The 13,310-nt window shown below is 40.5% G+C and overlaps 2 protein-coding genes across 2 annotated transcripts; one reads left to right on the forward strand and one right to left on the reverse strand.

The window, feature by feature from the left end:
* Nucleotides 1-557: 557 nt before the first annotated feature.
* LOC137910183 (5'(3')-deoxyribonucleotidase, mitochondrial-like) lies at nucleotides 558-4,823 on the reverse strand. Its single transcript, XM_068754617.1, has 5 exons — nucleotides 4,626-4,823; nucleotides 3,563-3,663; nucleotides 2,427-2,487; nucleotides 2,207-2,321; nucleotides 558-1,750 (listed from the first exon to the last, which is right to left on the reverse strand). The coding sequence occupies exons 1-5, from the start codon at nucleotides 4,821-4,823 to the stop codon at nucleotides 1,611-1,613; spliced, it is 615 nt and encodes a 204-aa protein (XP_068610718.1). The 3' UTR covers nucleotides 558-1,610.
* Nucleotides 4,824-6,125: 1,302 nt separating this feature from the next.
* cops3 (COP9 signalosome subunit 3) lies at nucleotides 6,126-13,181 on the forward strand. The gene is made up of 12 exons (XM_068754314.1): nucleotides 6,126-6,236; nucleotides 7,007-7,136; nucleotides 7,882-7,994; nucleotides 8,556-8,605; nucleotides 9,925-10,017; nucleotides 10,273-10,452; nucleotides 10,577-10,717; nucleotides 10,880-11,053; nucleotides 11,235-11,321; nucleotides 11,604-11,717; nucleotides 11,834-11,914; nucleotides 12,429-13,181. The coding sequence occupies exons 1-12, from the start codon at nucleotides 6,182-6,184 to the stop codon at nucleotides 12,480-12,482; spliced, it is 1,272 nt and encodes a 423-aa protein (XP_068610415.1). The 5' UTR covers nucleotides 6,126-6,181; the 3' UTR covers nucleotides 12,483-13,181.
* The last annotated feature ends 129 nt before the right edge of the window (nucleotides 13,182-13,310 follow it).

Here is a 13,310-nt window from a genome sequence, read left to right on the forward strand (position 1 = left end):
CGTGCTCCTCGGTTTCTTCGTAAGTTTCTGACTGAAATAACTAACAGAGAGAGGAAAGAAGGAGAAAGTTCGTCTTGTTTAAGGACATGGTCCCGAACGGCCTGAATGTCAAAGCCCGAGGGGCACACGTCTGTCCAAATCTATTGGTAAATTGTGATTTTGGGCAGTGTGTACTCATGGGAATAAAGTATCAAAACAAAACAGAGAATAAATGCAATTGAACTGGACCCTTGGAGGATAATTCGTTTTTTGGCACCGCTAGCATTCATTTCTTTGAAGGCATTTTAAGTGGATTAAACCCAGTATTAAACCGTCCGGTTAGACCATTTAAACTATGACAGCTCTTAGTATCTGTGCTGATACATGTTCAGCATCCACCCTTTCTTCTCCAAAAACATACTAGCAGCAGGTAAATTTGTTTACTAGCCAAGGAGAAATAGCACTTCTCACTGAGAAAATCTCAAAAGAAAGTGGTTTAAAAAAGTTCATTCACGTGAAAAACACCTCAGACAGAAGGCAATGAGCAGATTTATGCATCTTGACTGAAACAGCATGGAACAACAAGTAGTAGCAGGTTTTATCACAGTTTGGACAGATTGTGCTGGGCTTTCTTTTATTTTTATTTATCTGAACCATGTAAAACAGGGATACATATACGAGAAATGGCAAAGATTCTGACCACTATTTAAATAAACGTGGAGAGGATTGCTAAAGACAGAACGCCGTGCTGTGTTTTTGGTTTTTGAAATGATGGCCGAAGCTTTCTCATTTTAGCATTCTCACACCAGACAAGATGTCTAAAGATAAAGAATGTATGAAGAGGAGGTATTTAACAGAAGTCATATCTCGTGACTCAGTTTTACTCCACTCTAAGATCTAGAACTTCATCTCATTCCTTTCTCTGCCATTTATTTTCTTCCTCTGACACACATATTCTTCTGTTATACTAGTACAACTCTACTAATGATTTTGGCAACATGCATCTGCGTAATTCCATAAAAATGAATCATATATTTTTCTCAGCTGTGTATTAAGTCATGATAGGTTTTTTTAAAGCACCAATATAACATTTATCAGCTCTATTAAAACCTTTACAGATATTAGTATATGCAGGTTAGACAATGTGACCCTTAAATGCACTGCGATCCTCAACCAAAGAGTAAAACACGCCACACAACACCTACAATGACTGTAAGTCATTGTGATCGTGCATTGTACAGTCAGCTAAAGTAGTAGTCGTTAGTACCTATAACTCTAAATAAAAATACTTTTTTTTTTGTCATGGGATAATCAAAAATATAGAACATCGACAATCCTCCCAAAAGCAAAGTATATAATACACAGACAGAGAGAAATGCAATTCAGCGTGTATTTATCAGATCAGATCCCATTCAGGTGTTGTGTGTAGAGAAGAGTGAAATCTGTGACCATGAAGTTGTGATCCTTCATTCTTTGAGCGCCCTCTTGTGTCCAAAAAGCCGTCCGCTGTACTATCTGGATACGGCTGTTATTCCAGATTTGACTGGACTGACTCTACTCTTCATCTGAGCTTCCACACCCGCCGGGGTGCCGATGAAGATGTTGGGCCTCACAAAGCTGAAAGGGTCCCCTCACTGGCGTTTGCTGTCCAGGATGGACCTCCAGTCATCCGCCCAGGAGAGGAGCCGCCTCTGGGTGGGGTCTGCGGAGAGATGCTCGTTATGGCAGCCCGTGAACAGGATGTGCTCCCACGTAGGTTTGGGCTCCACGCCTGATCGTTAGACACGCACAAATGTTACGTAAGTGACAACCACACTGAGTTCAACGTGTTCAGCTCATACAAGTCAGGACGAATGGTGAACACACAGCTAGTCTCGAAAGGTGCAAATGAGACCCGAGTATTTGTGTACAGTTATGATCACACACTCTTTAGATACATTTGACCGACAGCATGATTTATTTATTTTTTTCTATGATGTTCTGCAGACTGTGATAATATCTTTATAGCGGAATCACTTGGGCGTGATAACGGTGGAAGAGAAACTCAGCCCTGCTCACCAGCTGGAGAAGAGAAACCTGTTTACGTCTGCCTCTGTGTGAAATCAGTCTGCCATTGTCCTGATTGGAAAATGCTTGTGTGATGTGCCAGAGGGATGGAACTTAACCAACACTAGGTAATGGATGTGGGGGCTACATTTTCATCAATATCAATCTCCATTGTTCTCACCTAGAATGTCAGGCTTGTCGTCTATGAGGATGTCGCCGGAGACTAATGTTTTGTCTCTGGTCAGGATGACCTGCTCTAGAAAGTCATGCCCCAAGTGTTTCTCTACCCACGCATACTGGACACACACACACACACACACACACAAGATGTAATTAAAGGGAATACAATGTGGCAATTTAATAAGAAACAGATGTTTTTGATCAGAAAGGTTGCAGCTTACCTTCTCATAGGGACAGTGCTTGTATTCTTTTATAGGGCTGGTGCAAATAAAGACATCTGTGCTGCAGAGAGTGAATATAAAGAAGAAAAAACAACATCAGCAGAGTGGAAAAATTAAAAACCTACAAACACCTCTTTAGTGGAGCTGCTTGTAGATTATAGACAAATCGTCTCTGGGTTTTTCATGGCAGGGCAATAATAATAATTCAACCACACCATGTGGAAGACTTCCCTGATAAGAGAGCAGCTCAACTCAAGCGCTGGTGTTTATCGGCACCCATTCATTTCCATCAGGGAAGGAAATGTAAACATTTCATAACGATGGCGGATATTTTTAGATATTATTCCACTGTATAGTGTGCTGCTAAGAATGCTATCAGAAATGGCAATCGCAGCTTTAGCAGAAGCAGCTAGAGGAGTGTAAGGCGTATCCTACAGACGGATGCAGCCCTCAGGAGCATGAGACGTAACGGACCTGAGAGGGAGAGCTCTGGACTGAAGACCCGATACGAGAGCTCTCAAGATGAAGCTGCCATTGAAACCACAACGCAACCGTAGACTAAACCTCATAGCAACACAAAACCAGGTCATTACCGACCCAAACAGTCTGTACTGGTGCATCCCAAGTTAAAAAAAGAGTCCATCATCATGTGTAACTCAACAGAATGTTCTTTTGCGTAAATTGAGGACACAACGTAATGCAGGGGGCTATAAAAGGTCATATATTGTTTCCCAAGCCTGACATATTATAAGCTTGACACTGAACAACCACGAAGCATCACAGAGACTAGAACTAAATCTGAACGTCAAAATCTACAGTCAATCGACACCCATAAATATGCATTTAGAGTGTGAGCTTGTGTCTAACCCGGAAAAAGGCTTATTGCTCACTTGTTTCTGTGCAAATCCATCCACTACCATATGAACATTCTGGACTCTCATCAGATTCACAGGTGCAAATTGTTACTTTTCCACCATTACTTTTGGAATTTGACTTTGAGCCACAGACTCGACTCATCCACGTAGGCTCGGATGTTGGCCAGAGAGCCTCTGATAGCACGATTTCACTATTATCATATCAGCAGCAGCCGAATCAGTTCAAATAGTGAACGAGTGAACTGTGGCTTCAAGACATACTCGTCCATGCTGGCCATTTCCCTGACTGCCTCCACTCCTCCCGGCAGCGGATCCAGTTCCTCGAAAAACCCCTTGGATTGCCAAATACTCATTGCTTTTTCCTAGAGGAAACAAAAACACACACAATTTAACACACAGCTTAGTATTAGTGTGCGTTCTTATTCGTAATATGTGTGTATAGATGTTGTTGATTCATTTATTGTAATGTTTTCCTTAAAAACAAATCGCTCCTAAAGGGAACCCCGACTATAATGCACGTTAGCTCTATATCATTTATTTTGCTGCCAGTAACATAACTATAAGATACACATTTCTTAAAATGTCTTAAGCTATGGCGGCGTCCCTCGCTTTCTGAATTCCCTCTTGACTGGAAACCACATCTGAAAGTCACGCAGCGCTGCATTTTGTTTCGTTTTTCAGACTTGTTGCTTTTATCTTATGTTATGGGGGCGGCTGTGGCTCAGTGGGTCGTGTAGTGATCCGTGGAGTGTGAACGGGTGAATGTGAGGCCGAAGCGCTGTGGGCCCCACGAAGGTGGAAATGTGCTGTAAGTGCGGTCCATTCGTTGTGTTCGCTGTGCGTAGCGACCCACAATGCATTGGGCACGTGAAAACATGGCGGCCTCTATGTATCGATTTATGCTGTAAACAAAATAGATTTTTATAACTTATAATAAATGTTAATATATTTTGTCAATGTATTTACATAGTAGAGGTCTATGGTGGTATTTTTTAGACTCATTTGTTCCCTCCTGTAAATCAAAGCGCCTCCATTAGGATGCTGGCCTGTGTGAACGCCTTGCAATGACAAGCAAAGCCCGAGGGCCCTAAGAATGAAACAAAGCAGATATATATTTGGTTAAATTAGCTTAGGCTGACATTGAACAGCTAAAACATACACAGATTGATAATGATCGATTATAGCAGTAGCATGCCTGCTGCGTGCAGTTTAGGATTGTTAGGCTGAATTGACAGCCATTTTGATGTAGCCACTAACACCAGCAGAATGCAAGGATACAATGGAGCAAACAAAAATGGAATATTGTTGTTCACACTTCACTTACACTCAGGTCGCTCCTCAGGCGGCCGTACTGCGTGGACACCCAGAACCCCCTCCGGTCGTCCAGGGTGATGTAGGGCTCACTCGGGTACCTGGCTCGGTATTTCTTCAGGAAGCCCCCCTCGAAGTCCGCCAGGACTCCGTCCATGTCAACCAAAACACGGATTCTCTTCCCGGAGGTGGAGGAGGAACGCATGTTCATGTCAATGATCTCAGGCGCATGACGGAGCGAAGCTGTTCCTCTTCCGAACAGGCGCGTTGCAGCGACGAGCATCGTTTACTTTTTTACCTGCTGCTACCCCTAATTACCCCAGTCTTTGAGTCTTTGGGGCAGTTAAACGGTGTTGTTTTTGTATATCAGCATTATTATTATTTGCGCTTGGATTCGTTTCACTGTTAGCTTAACTCCCGTCATTGTTTGGCGTCATTCGCTTTTTGCCAGCCGAGCTAACGATAGGTAGCTAACGTTAGCTTGACAGGCTAGCCGCACAAAAGCAGGGGGATTCTATTGTGACAGCTCTTTTCATCGTTTGTGTATGTTACACACAGCATTTTAAAAGCCACAACACGCGTCACAGTAGATTTTGGCAACTGCAGGGATTCCAGGGAACCTTAACAAATGGGAGGACACTGCAGCATAAAGGAGATGGGACAAAGATATTTTAGTTTGAATAGATGTCTCACTCTTGATTCTTTACATGCACTTTCACAAACATATTTCAAAATATTATAATATAGGATTGAAAATATATTTTATCACAGTTCAATAATTCTGAATGAGCAAAAAAGGATTTCTACATTTGGAAAACCAACAAATAGAATGATGACATGACTCCAGAGGCAAAGATTTAACAATCTCCACCCTATACTGGGGACAACAAGAATGTACCAACTGCACATAAAAATATGTTCTTTGAAAATTGTGGCAACTTTAGATTATATTTAATTTTATATGTCTATATGTAGGGATTCCCGATGTATGATAATATAGATCAAGAAACAACCCTAAAATGCAACATTTTGCTAAAAGTCGACGAAGAAATAAGTCTTCCACAGAATCTATTTTCATTCATTCATTTATATCGATCCCAATCGCTTTTGGTCAAGTCAAAAACCAGTGAAAACGTCAGACTACTAAACTAAGGCAAGGTACTCTTACGAAATATAACATCTTTGTTGAAAAACGGAAATCCAACGTCATTTCCTGTATTTCTTTTATTCTGCTGGTAAAATGAGAACATACAATCTTACATATAAAAATATAGTACGATTATATATTAGATAAGCAAAAAAATTAGAATATAATAACGAAAATAGTACAAATAAAAGTATGACATTTGTGTTATTACTTCCAGTAAAAGCATAGAAATATATGTGTTTTAGCCCTTTAAGAATTTAGCGGTCACCTCGTAATCTCGTTAGTTTGCTCTTTTCTCGTGATCTCGCGATAGCATCACCCAGTGGCGGCTGTGTGGCCCCCTCTCTCAGTCCGGACGGAGTTGTTTCCAACGTTTGAATGAAAAACAGTGGAAATTACCTCCACATTGGACCCAGGAAATAATGGCTTCAGCCTTGGAGCAGTTTGTGAACAATGTGCGACAGCTCTCCGCTCAAGGTACTGTTGCTAAACTGATTCGAGAGGAAAGTATTAGCTAGTTAGCTAGCATGTGCTATCCAATGCCTTGCCGATAGCTTAGCAGCAAAACTGGTCAGATCCCTGTTTCCCCTATTATCATGGCAGCATTCCGCTAAAATGACTTTCTATAGCTGTGAGAGTGCTGTAACCTATTTCCAGAAGATGAGTCTGTGCACATCGATGCCAACGGTATCTGAATGCGTTTAAAATATACTTTTTGTTTTTGATCGAGAAAATGATTGCTGGGGTTTGCCTCTCGGTAGTCCCGCCTTAGCGCTATGTGATTGGTTGGCGAACTGAATTCACGAATATCATTGGTTTAAAGTCGACTGTCAGCTCCAGTTGCATTCCCTGTGTTGCAAGGCCTTCATAGGACAGTTAGCCGACCGATTTTATATTGGCATATTTTGCCACTGCACGATGTTTATAAAATGGTTTGTAAGTCTGTTGTTTTCTACACTTCCATAAGAATGACCTCTTTACTGTTGCAACGTAAAAATATTTAAATTATATTATTAATTTCATCACTTGAACAATGAAAAAAAGGTACCTCTGCATACTTGTGTCTGTGGATGCATGTATATATTAAAACATTCTATTTCTGTTGACTGAATCTGGCATTAATTTGTGAACCATCATCAATATCAGTTCTGTGTCTTTCCTAAGGCTCATGGGAAATGTAAGAACATCCAGTACCAGATAAACAGTAGTGTGTTTTCTGCCTGCTTTTCTGAACCCCGATTCTCCAGGCCAGATGACTCAGCTGTGTGAGTTGATCAACAAGAGTGGAGAGCTGCTGGCCAAAAATCTGTCCCACCTGGACACGGTGCTGGGAGCCTTGGACATCCAGGAGCACTCCCTGGGTGTGCTGGCTGTACTGTAAGTTTCTCGGCCCAGCCCATTTATTTCCACCACCTTCAGTAAAGCCAAGAACGTTTTTGATCTCTTGTTTGCCTTTCACAGTTCTGCCTCTTTACCTGAGCTCCATTTTCTTTTTTGGTCTGAATTTGCTGAAAAATATTCAACTATTTCTGTGCATATTGAATGTCAGAAGCTTCTTGATTTCCAAAATATGGTTTAGGGCGGTGGTGCCTTGGAGAAAGATAGTTAATGAGGAGAGGATGACACACACAGATTTGGTGGTAGTTTACTTTTGTGTTAAAAATGGAAGTTGGCAAATTAGTTCTACAAATCTCATACAACATTTTGCATGTTACAGAAAGAGTGCCATGTTCTATGTGTCGTTTCTTGATATGAATTGCTTGCTGCATGTAACATCTAAAATGCTTTGTCTTCAGGAAGCAGCTCAAGGCTACCTGTTGCATGTGTAACTATGTGAACGTGGACCGAGACGTTCTTCATTTGGACATTATAAAAAATAACCATAAAAAATGAAGTAGTCTTTTATACCATAAAGACTCGATGTTACGGGTTCATTTCTGCATCATGAACCACAAACTCAAGTTAAAGGTTATTGTGTTGCTCCAATTCAAACTATTCGGCCGTCCTTTCATTGTAAAACTCCCACACAATGCAGTCTTGTGATCTTTACTTCAGCTTTCAGCTTTTGTATTGAGATCTTATTCCCCGAGTACATTTTAACCAACCATTGGTCTTGTTCCAGATTTGTGAAGTTCTCCATGCCAAACATCCCTGACTTTGAGACGCTCTTCTCCCAAGTCCAGCTCTTCATCAGTACCTGCAATGGGGAGCACATTAGATATGCAACAGACACTTGTAAGTCCAGACTAATCAAACCTTTCACTAACGGATGTTTCGGAAGCATCTGTGTGTGCTGCTGATTGTTTTTATGTTGTATTATTGTTCTATTGTAACTGTTGAGATCATGTATTAAAATGTACTCTATTGTTAGCTAACTGTATCGTCTTAGGACAGATACCACCGTCACAAAATGTCTGTCAGCAAGCTCCAAAAATGTGTTTGTTGTATTAACATGCAGCATTATTGTGATCATATAGCATCAGACATGCTTGTGATGGTTTACTCATGTAGGTTATTGTGTTACTAGTGCTAGTACCTTTCTTCATGTAAATTATCACTAGGATATTATGAAGTATTTGTCAGACCTTAATTATGGAAAGAAAAGTGGCAACATTGTTTGCATGCATGTTTTCACCTTAATGCTACTCACACACACACACACACACACACTGCTATAGGCATGCACAGTGAAGTCTAGCTGTACCCTGCACATGTGAGCAGCACTTCACACTCAACTGTCCGCTAGTCAATCATCAATCTTGTCTTCACACCTTCCTTTCCTTCTTCCTCTCACAGTTGCTGGTCTATGCCACCAATTGACAAATGCCCTTGTAGAGCGGAAACAGGTGAGACGGTTGATTCTTAGTTGGAGCAAAAATGTCTGAAACATCATCACAGAGCTTTAAAGTCGTGGAGAAATTAATCCGTGACCATTGTATTTGTTGAAACTCATGGGAAGCCATTCATTTGTTTTCTCTATTTTAGTGGATAAAGGGTAAATATATGGTTTTGGATTACATGTGTGCAATTTGTGTGCCTCCAATCTTTATATATTATAGAAATTATAATGTTCATTTATATGTAGGGGGGGGGGAAAGTAGTTTTCACTCGTGACACGTAGCTGCCTTTCCAGTAGACTGCAGTTGTAATAAATGGTGGATGACTTAAATCTCAAATAAAATGACACAATACAGATACGGTTCAAGAACAATGTGAGGAGGGAGACTCGGGAATGTTTCTGTCCTTGCTATAAAGATTTCTACATTGAAGTGGTGTCCTTTGATGTTTAGGAAATTCTTTTAATATTTTTTTTTATTTCCATGATTGCACGTGTGATTTAGGCTTGCTGTGTGACTGGGATTTGTCTCAGAGGAGACTTTCTTGGGCAAATGTCAAAAACCTTTGTTTATTTCCCAGCAGACTTCATTGACACATCTCTGATGTGCTGGAGAGGCATGCTTCCCTTTTTTAATATATATATTTATAATTTTATTCATTTTGCAATTTGAAAACTGCACTTTGGCTCACATTTGCATTGAGCTGCAGTGCTGTAGCCTACTGGTAACATGGCTAATCCTTATGAAGTTCATTCATAGGCACCACAGTTGGTGTGATCGCGTTAACATCACACCTCTGGATGCTGAACAGCACTCGGCACCACGTGACTCTGCTCCTCTGGTGACGGTGGAATCATGTGACCCTTGGTTGGTGGTCTAATAGACTCCTGAAAAACACCTACTTCTCTTCAGAGAAGAATTGTGACCGTCATCTGTGCACTTTGTCGCTTGAGTGTTCGTGATGTTCTTGTTTCTATGAAGTGTCCTGTCACGCTTCTTGTTACGCGTCTTTGATGGCTTTGAAGACACTGTGCATTATTCTGACAGCGTAGCTTGTGAGTGGTTGACTTTTCTTGTGCTCCCTCTCCATGAATGAAATTAGGTTGATTTAACTTTTGTAATTTAATAATCTTGGTTTTTTTTGGTTTTTTTACCCTTTCCTAAAAAAGGAGTCATCTGAGCTCCAAAATCCAGGAATAACATGTTTCCCCTTCGAGTTCTAAATATTTCAAAGCATTTTTAAGAGCCGTACAGACCTGGGCTGCTTCTTGTGCGGTCGGATGTCTCAGGAAAGCTGCAGCTGAATATTTCTTTTGCTTCTCTAACAGCCATTGAGGGGTGTTGTCATCCTAAAACAGGCAATAGACAAAATGCAGATGAACACAAACCAACTTACCTCAGTTCATGCAGACCTATGTCAGGTGAGTCACGCATCCTGTTGCATCATCACACTCATAAATGAACTCATGAACATGATCGGTTTAGATGTGTTGTATATGAACCACGTGCATGTTCTACCAGCTCTGTGAGTTGTTTTCTCCGCTGCCTTTTAAATGCATACTTCTTGAATAGGACATTTCAAGGCTTGTGTTAAATAATTCAAACACAGACTCCGTCCTGGTGGAGTGCTTTGATTTCTTCTGATTCATGCTTGTGGAATATCTGCTTTCCTGCAGCTGTGCTTGTTAGCAAAGTGCTTCAAGCCCGCCCTGCCCTTCCTGGAGTTGGACATGATGGACATCTGTAAAGAGAACGGAGCCTACGACGCAAAGCACTTTTTATGTTACTACTACTATGGTGGCATGATCTACACGGGCCTCAAAAACTTTGAAAGAGCACTGTATTTTTATGAACAGGTACACTCCTTTGCTGTATATGCAGTCACATTATTATTTAAAAAAAAAAATTCTAACAAGATCTGTAACGCTATCACTTTTCATCTGGTCAGAAAATCATGTGTTCCTTATTTTCTCCTGACAGGCAATAACCACTCCAGCCATGGCGGTGAGCCACATCATGCTGGAAGCCTATAAGAAATACATCTTGGTGTCCCTCATTCTCCATGGCAAAGTGCAGCCGCTGCCCAAATACACTTCGCAAATAGTAGGGAGGTTCATCAAGGTAAGGACGTGAAGCTTGAGGGCTCAGGTTACTTTCATTTATTTTGTGATGTCGCTTTTTGTTTCTTTATTTTGAGATAAACGTTTGAGAATTGTTCCACAAAGCGGTGGGTGTTCATTCAGTCCTCTCTTTTTTTTTTCTTCTTCCTATTACTGACCGTAGCCCCTGAGCAACGCTTACCACGAGTTGGCTCAGGTTTATACCACCAACAATCCAGCAGAGCTGCGCAACCTTGTCAGCAAACACAGCGAGACCTTCACACGAGACAACAACACAGGCCTTGTCAAACAGTGCCTCTCCTCCCTCTACAAGAAGAACATCCAGAGGCTAACAAAGGTGGGTTGCTGTGTAAATACAAGATGGCGTTCAGGTGCCTTGGTGACACTTTCTTGGCTGCTAATTTAATGTAAATTGTAATTAATGAAAGGCCTTTACACAAAGCTACACTCAGTGGTCCAACAGATCCTGTAGCCGAATCACTTTTAATATCAGTTTATGTTTGATTCACCTACTGCAGACCTTCCTGACACTGTCTTTGCAAGACATGGCCAGTCGAGTTCAGCTGTCGGGCCCCCAAGAAGCAGAGAAATACGTCTTACACATGGTGAGTGGGTTCAGGGCTAAAGGCCGAAGCCTGTCCAATGCGTCATCCACATACTAACATCAGATCAGATGAAAGGGTTTAGTCAGTGCCAATGCAGTGTGTTATTTAGTTAGTTGTGTTAGCTCGCTTTACCAAACACATTCTGGAGCCTCGCCTCAACTTTAAGATGAGATCTTTGGCTGCCTGAGCAGTTTTAATTTATTCATTTACTTCTTCTTCCAATTTAAATATAACTATTGATCAGCATTTTAACATTTTCATTTTCATCATGCTTTCATGCAGATTGAAGATGGAGAGATTTATGCTAGCATTAACCAAAAGGATGGCATGGTCTGCTTTCACGACAACCCCGAAAAATACAACAACCCAGCAATGCTCCACAAAATCGACCAAGAGGTAAAAGTGTTCGGCTGCAGTCTCTGTGAAATCGCATCTCGTTTTTACATTTAATCCTGATGCTATGTTCAGTGGAATCTCTCAAATGTGGAGCCGTATCGTTTTTCTTCTTTCAGATGTTGAAATGTATAGAGCTGGATGAGAAATTAAAGTCTATGGATCAAGAAATCACAATTAACCCACAATTTGTGCAGAAGGTGAGATAATGTAATAGTAAAAAAGTATACATTATTAATAATTTGCAATTTGGCCAACTTTATTACAAATTCATAGATATTTTTGCTGTGTGGAATAGTTAAAAATAGTATAGGAGCTGTATAGCTCTCACATTATTCTGTGTTTTACAGATTAGTTGCATACAATGTACATTTATGTACAATATTGAATTGTGTGTTTGTGTTAATTGAATATTTTTTTTTAATTATACAAAAAGAAAATGTGCCTTATTGGAATTTTGCACGGCACAAACGGAAATCTATACGGGAACGCTTTTGTTCCATTAAGCAGATTTAGAACGTGTGGAACATGGACTAATGTAAAAAGACTTGTTCTGGCTTTCTCTAAACAAAGCTGTCCAAATTACTCAGCTGTAAGCTGCTTCCATTAAAATGTCATTTTATTAGTCACAGCGATTGTTCACGGAAATGGAGCAGGAACTGGTTTTGAAAAAGACAGTTCATGTTTGTTGTCTGTATCACACCTTCTTTCCAGAGTATGGGATCGCAGGAGGACGATGTCGGTAGCAAAACGTCAAGTTATTCCTGAGGGGTCTCGGACCGGGAGCGAAAGCTGCAGCCGCCCAACATGTTCTTCCCAGGATGAGTTGGATTATTATTTTTTTTAAAGAGGAAAACAAATAAACATTCTATTGCATAAGGACATTGGTCAAGGAAAATCTAATTGTGTGGAATGATGATCAAATTGGTTGTTGTTTCTTCACAGTGTGTTAAGGATAACAAAACAATCCTTACTGAAATGGAAAAAAAAAACGATTACAATGTTTTCAGTGTTTTATTTATCATTGTTCAGGTTGGAGCGCCACTGCAACATAAACAGAAACCACAATAATAAAAACTGGACTTATTTGTTCCAAACGTGTGAATAATCTCACTGTTTGTTTTGGTTCTGATCCGTGGGCCCTTAAAAAAAGGCTTTTCATATGGCTGACGAGGTGTGTGTACGTGTTTATATATAAAAACAAACACGCACTTATGATCATTTCCCTTGACTGCACAAAAGGAGAGCCCTTCACAGTCTGGTGCGCCCTTTTAACTGTTTTCTTTTTTTTAAGGTCTAATCCAATAGAGGTCGCTAGAGCACTGTACATAAAACCCGATTTGAGAGCTTGTTATAACGAGTTTAAGTCAACAGATAAAACATGAATGAATAAAACCAAAATGTCATGTCATTTGGGCGCTTGAACTTTGCGATTGTGGATCTGTCAATAAATTGTTTAAGAATATAGCTTTGGGTTTCATGCCTTTTGTGGGGGGGCTCGACCTTTTTTATTCTCTGAACTGGAAAGGATTTTAATTGTATCCACTTATGACCGTCAGATTGTTACAATGTTTTGCATTAACCAATAATGAACTA

The sequence above is a fragment of the Brachionichthys hirsutus genome, chromosome 21 (genome assembly GCF_040956055.1).
Source record: "Brachionichthys hirsutus isolate HB-005 chromosome 21, CSIRO-AGI_Bhir_v1, whole genome shotgun sequence".
Lineage (NCBI taxonomy): Eukaryota > Metazoa > Chordata > Actinopteri > Lophiiformes > Brachionichthyidae > Brachionichthys > Brachionichthys hirsutus.

Bases quoted from the DNA above. Each gene is read 5' to 3' on its own strand.
- LOC137910183 (XM_068754617.1), bottom strand. From the start codon at position 4,823: ATGAACATGCGTTCCTCCTCCACCTCCGGGAAGAGAATCCGTGTTTTG. The intron at 2,488-3,562 runs GTATGTCTTGAA...CACTCTCTGCAG, and splicing joins GAAATGGCCAGCATGGACGA to CACAGATGTCTTTATTTGCA. The intron at 1,751-2,206 runs GTGAGAACAATG...TCTAACGATCAG, and splicing joins CGACAAGCCTGACATTCTAG to GCGTGGAGCCCAAACCTACG.
- cops3 (XM_068754314.1), top strand. From the start codon at position 6,182: ATGGCTTCAGCCTTGGAGCAGTTTGTGAACAATGTGCGACAGCTCTCC. The intron at 10,718-10,879 runs GTAAGGACGTGA...TACTGACCGTAG, and splicing joins TAGTAGGGAGGTTCATCAAG to CCCCTGAGCAACGCTTACCA. The intron at 11,915-12,428 runs GTGAGATAATGT...CCTTCTTTCCAG, and splicing joins ACCCACAATTTGTGCAGAAG to AGTATGGGATCGCAGGAGGA.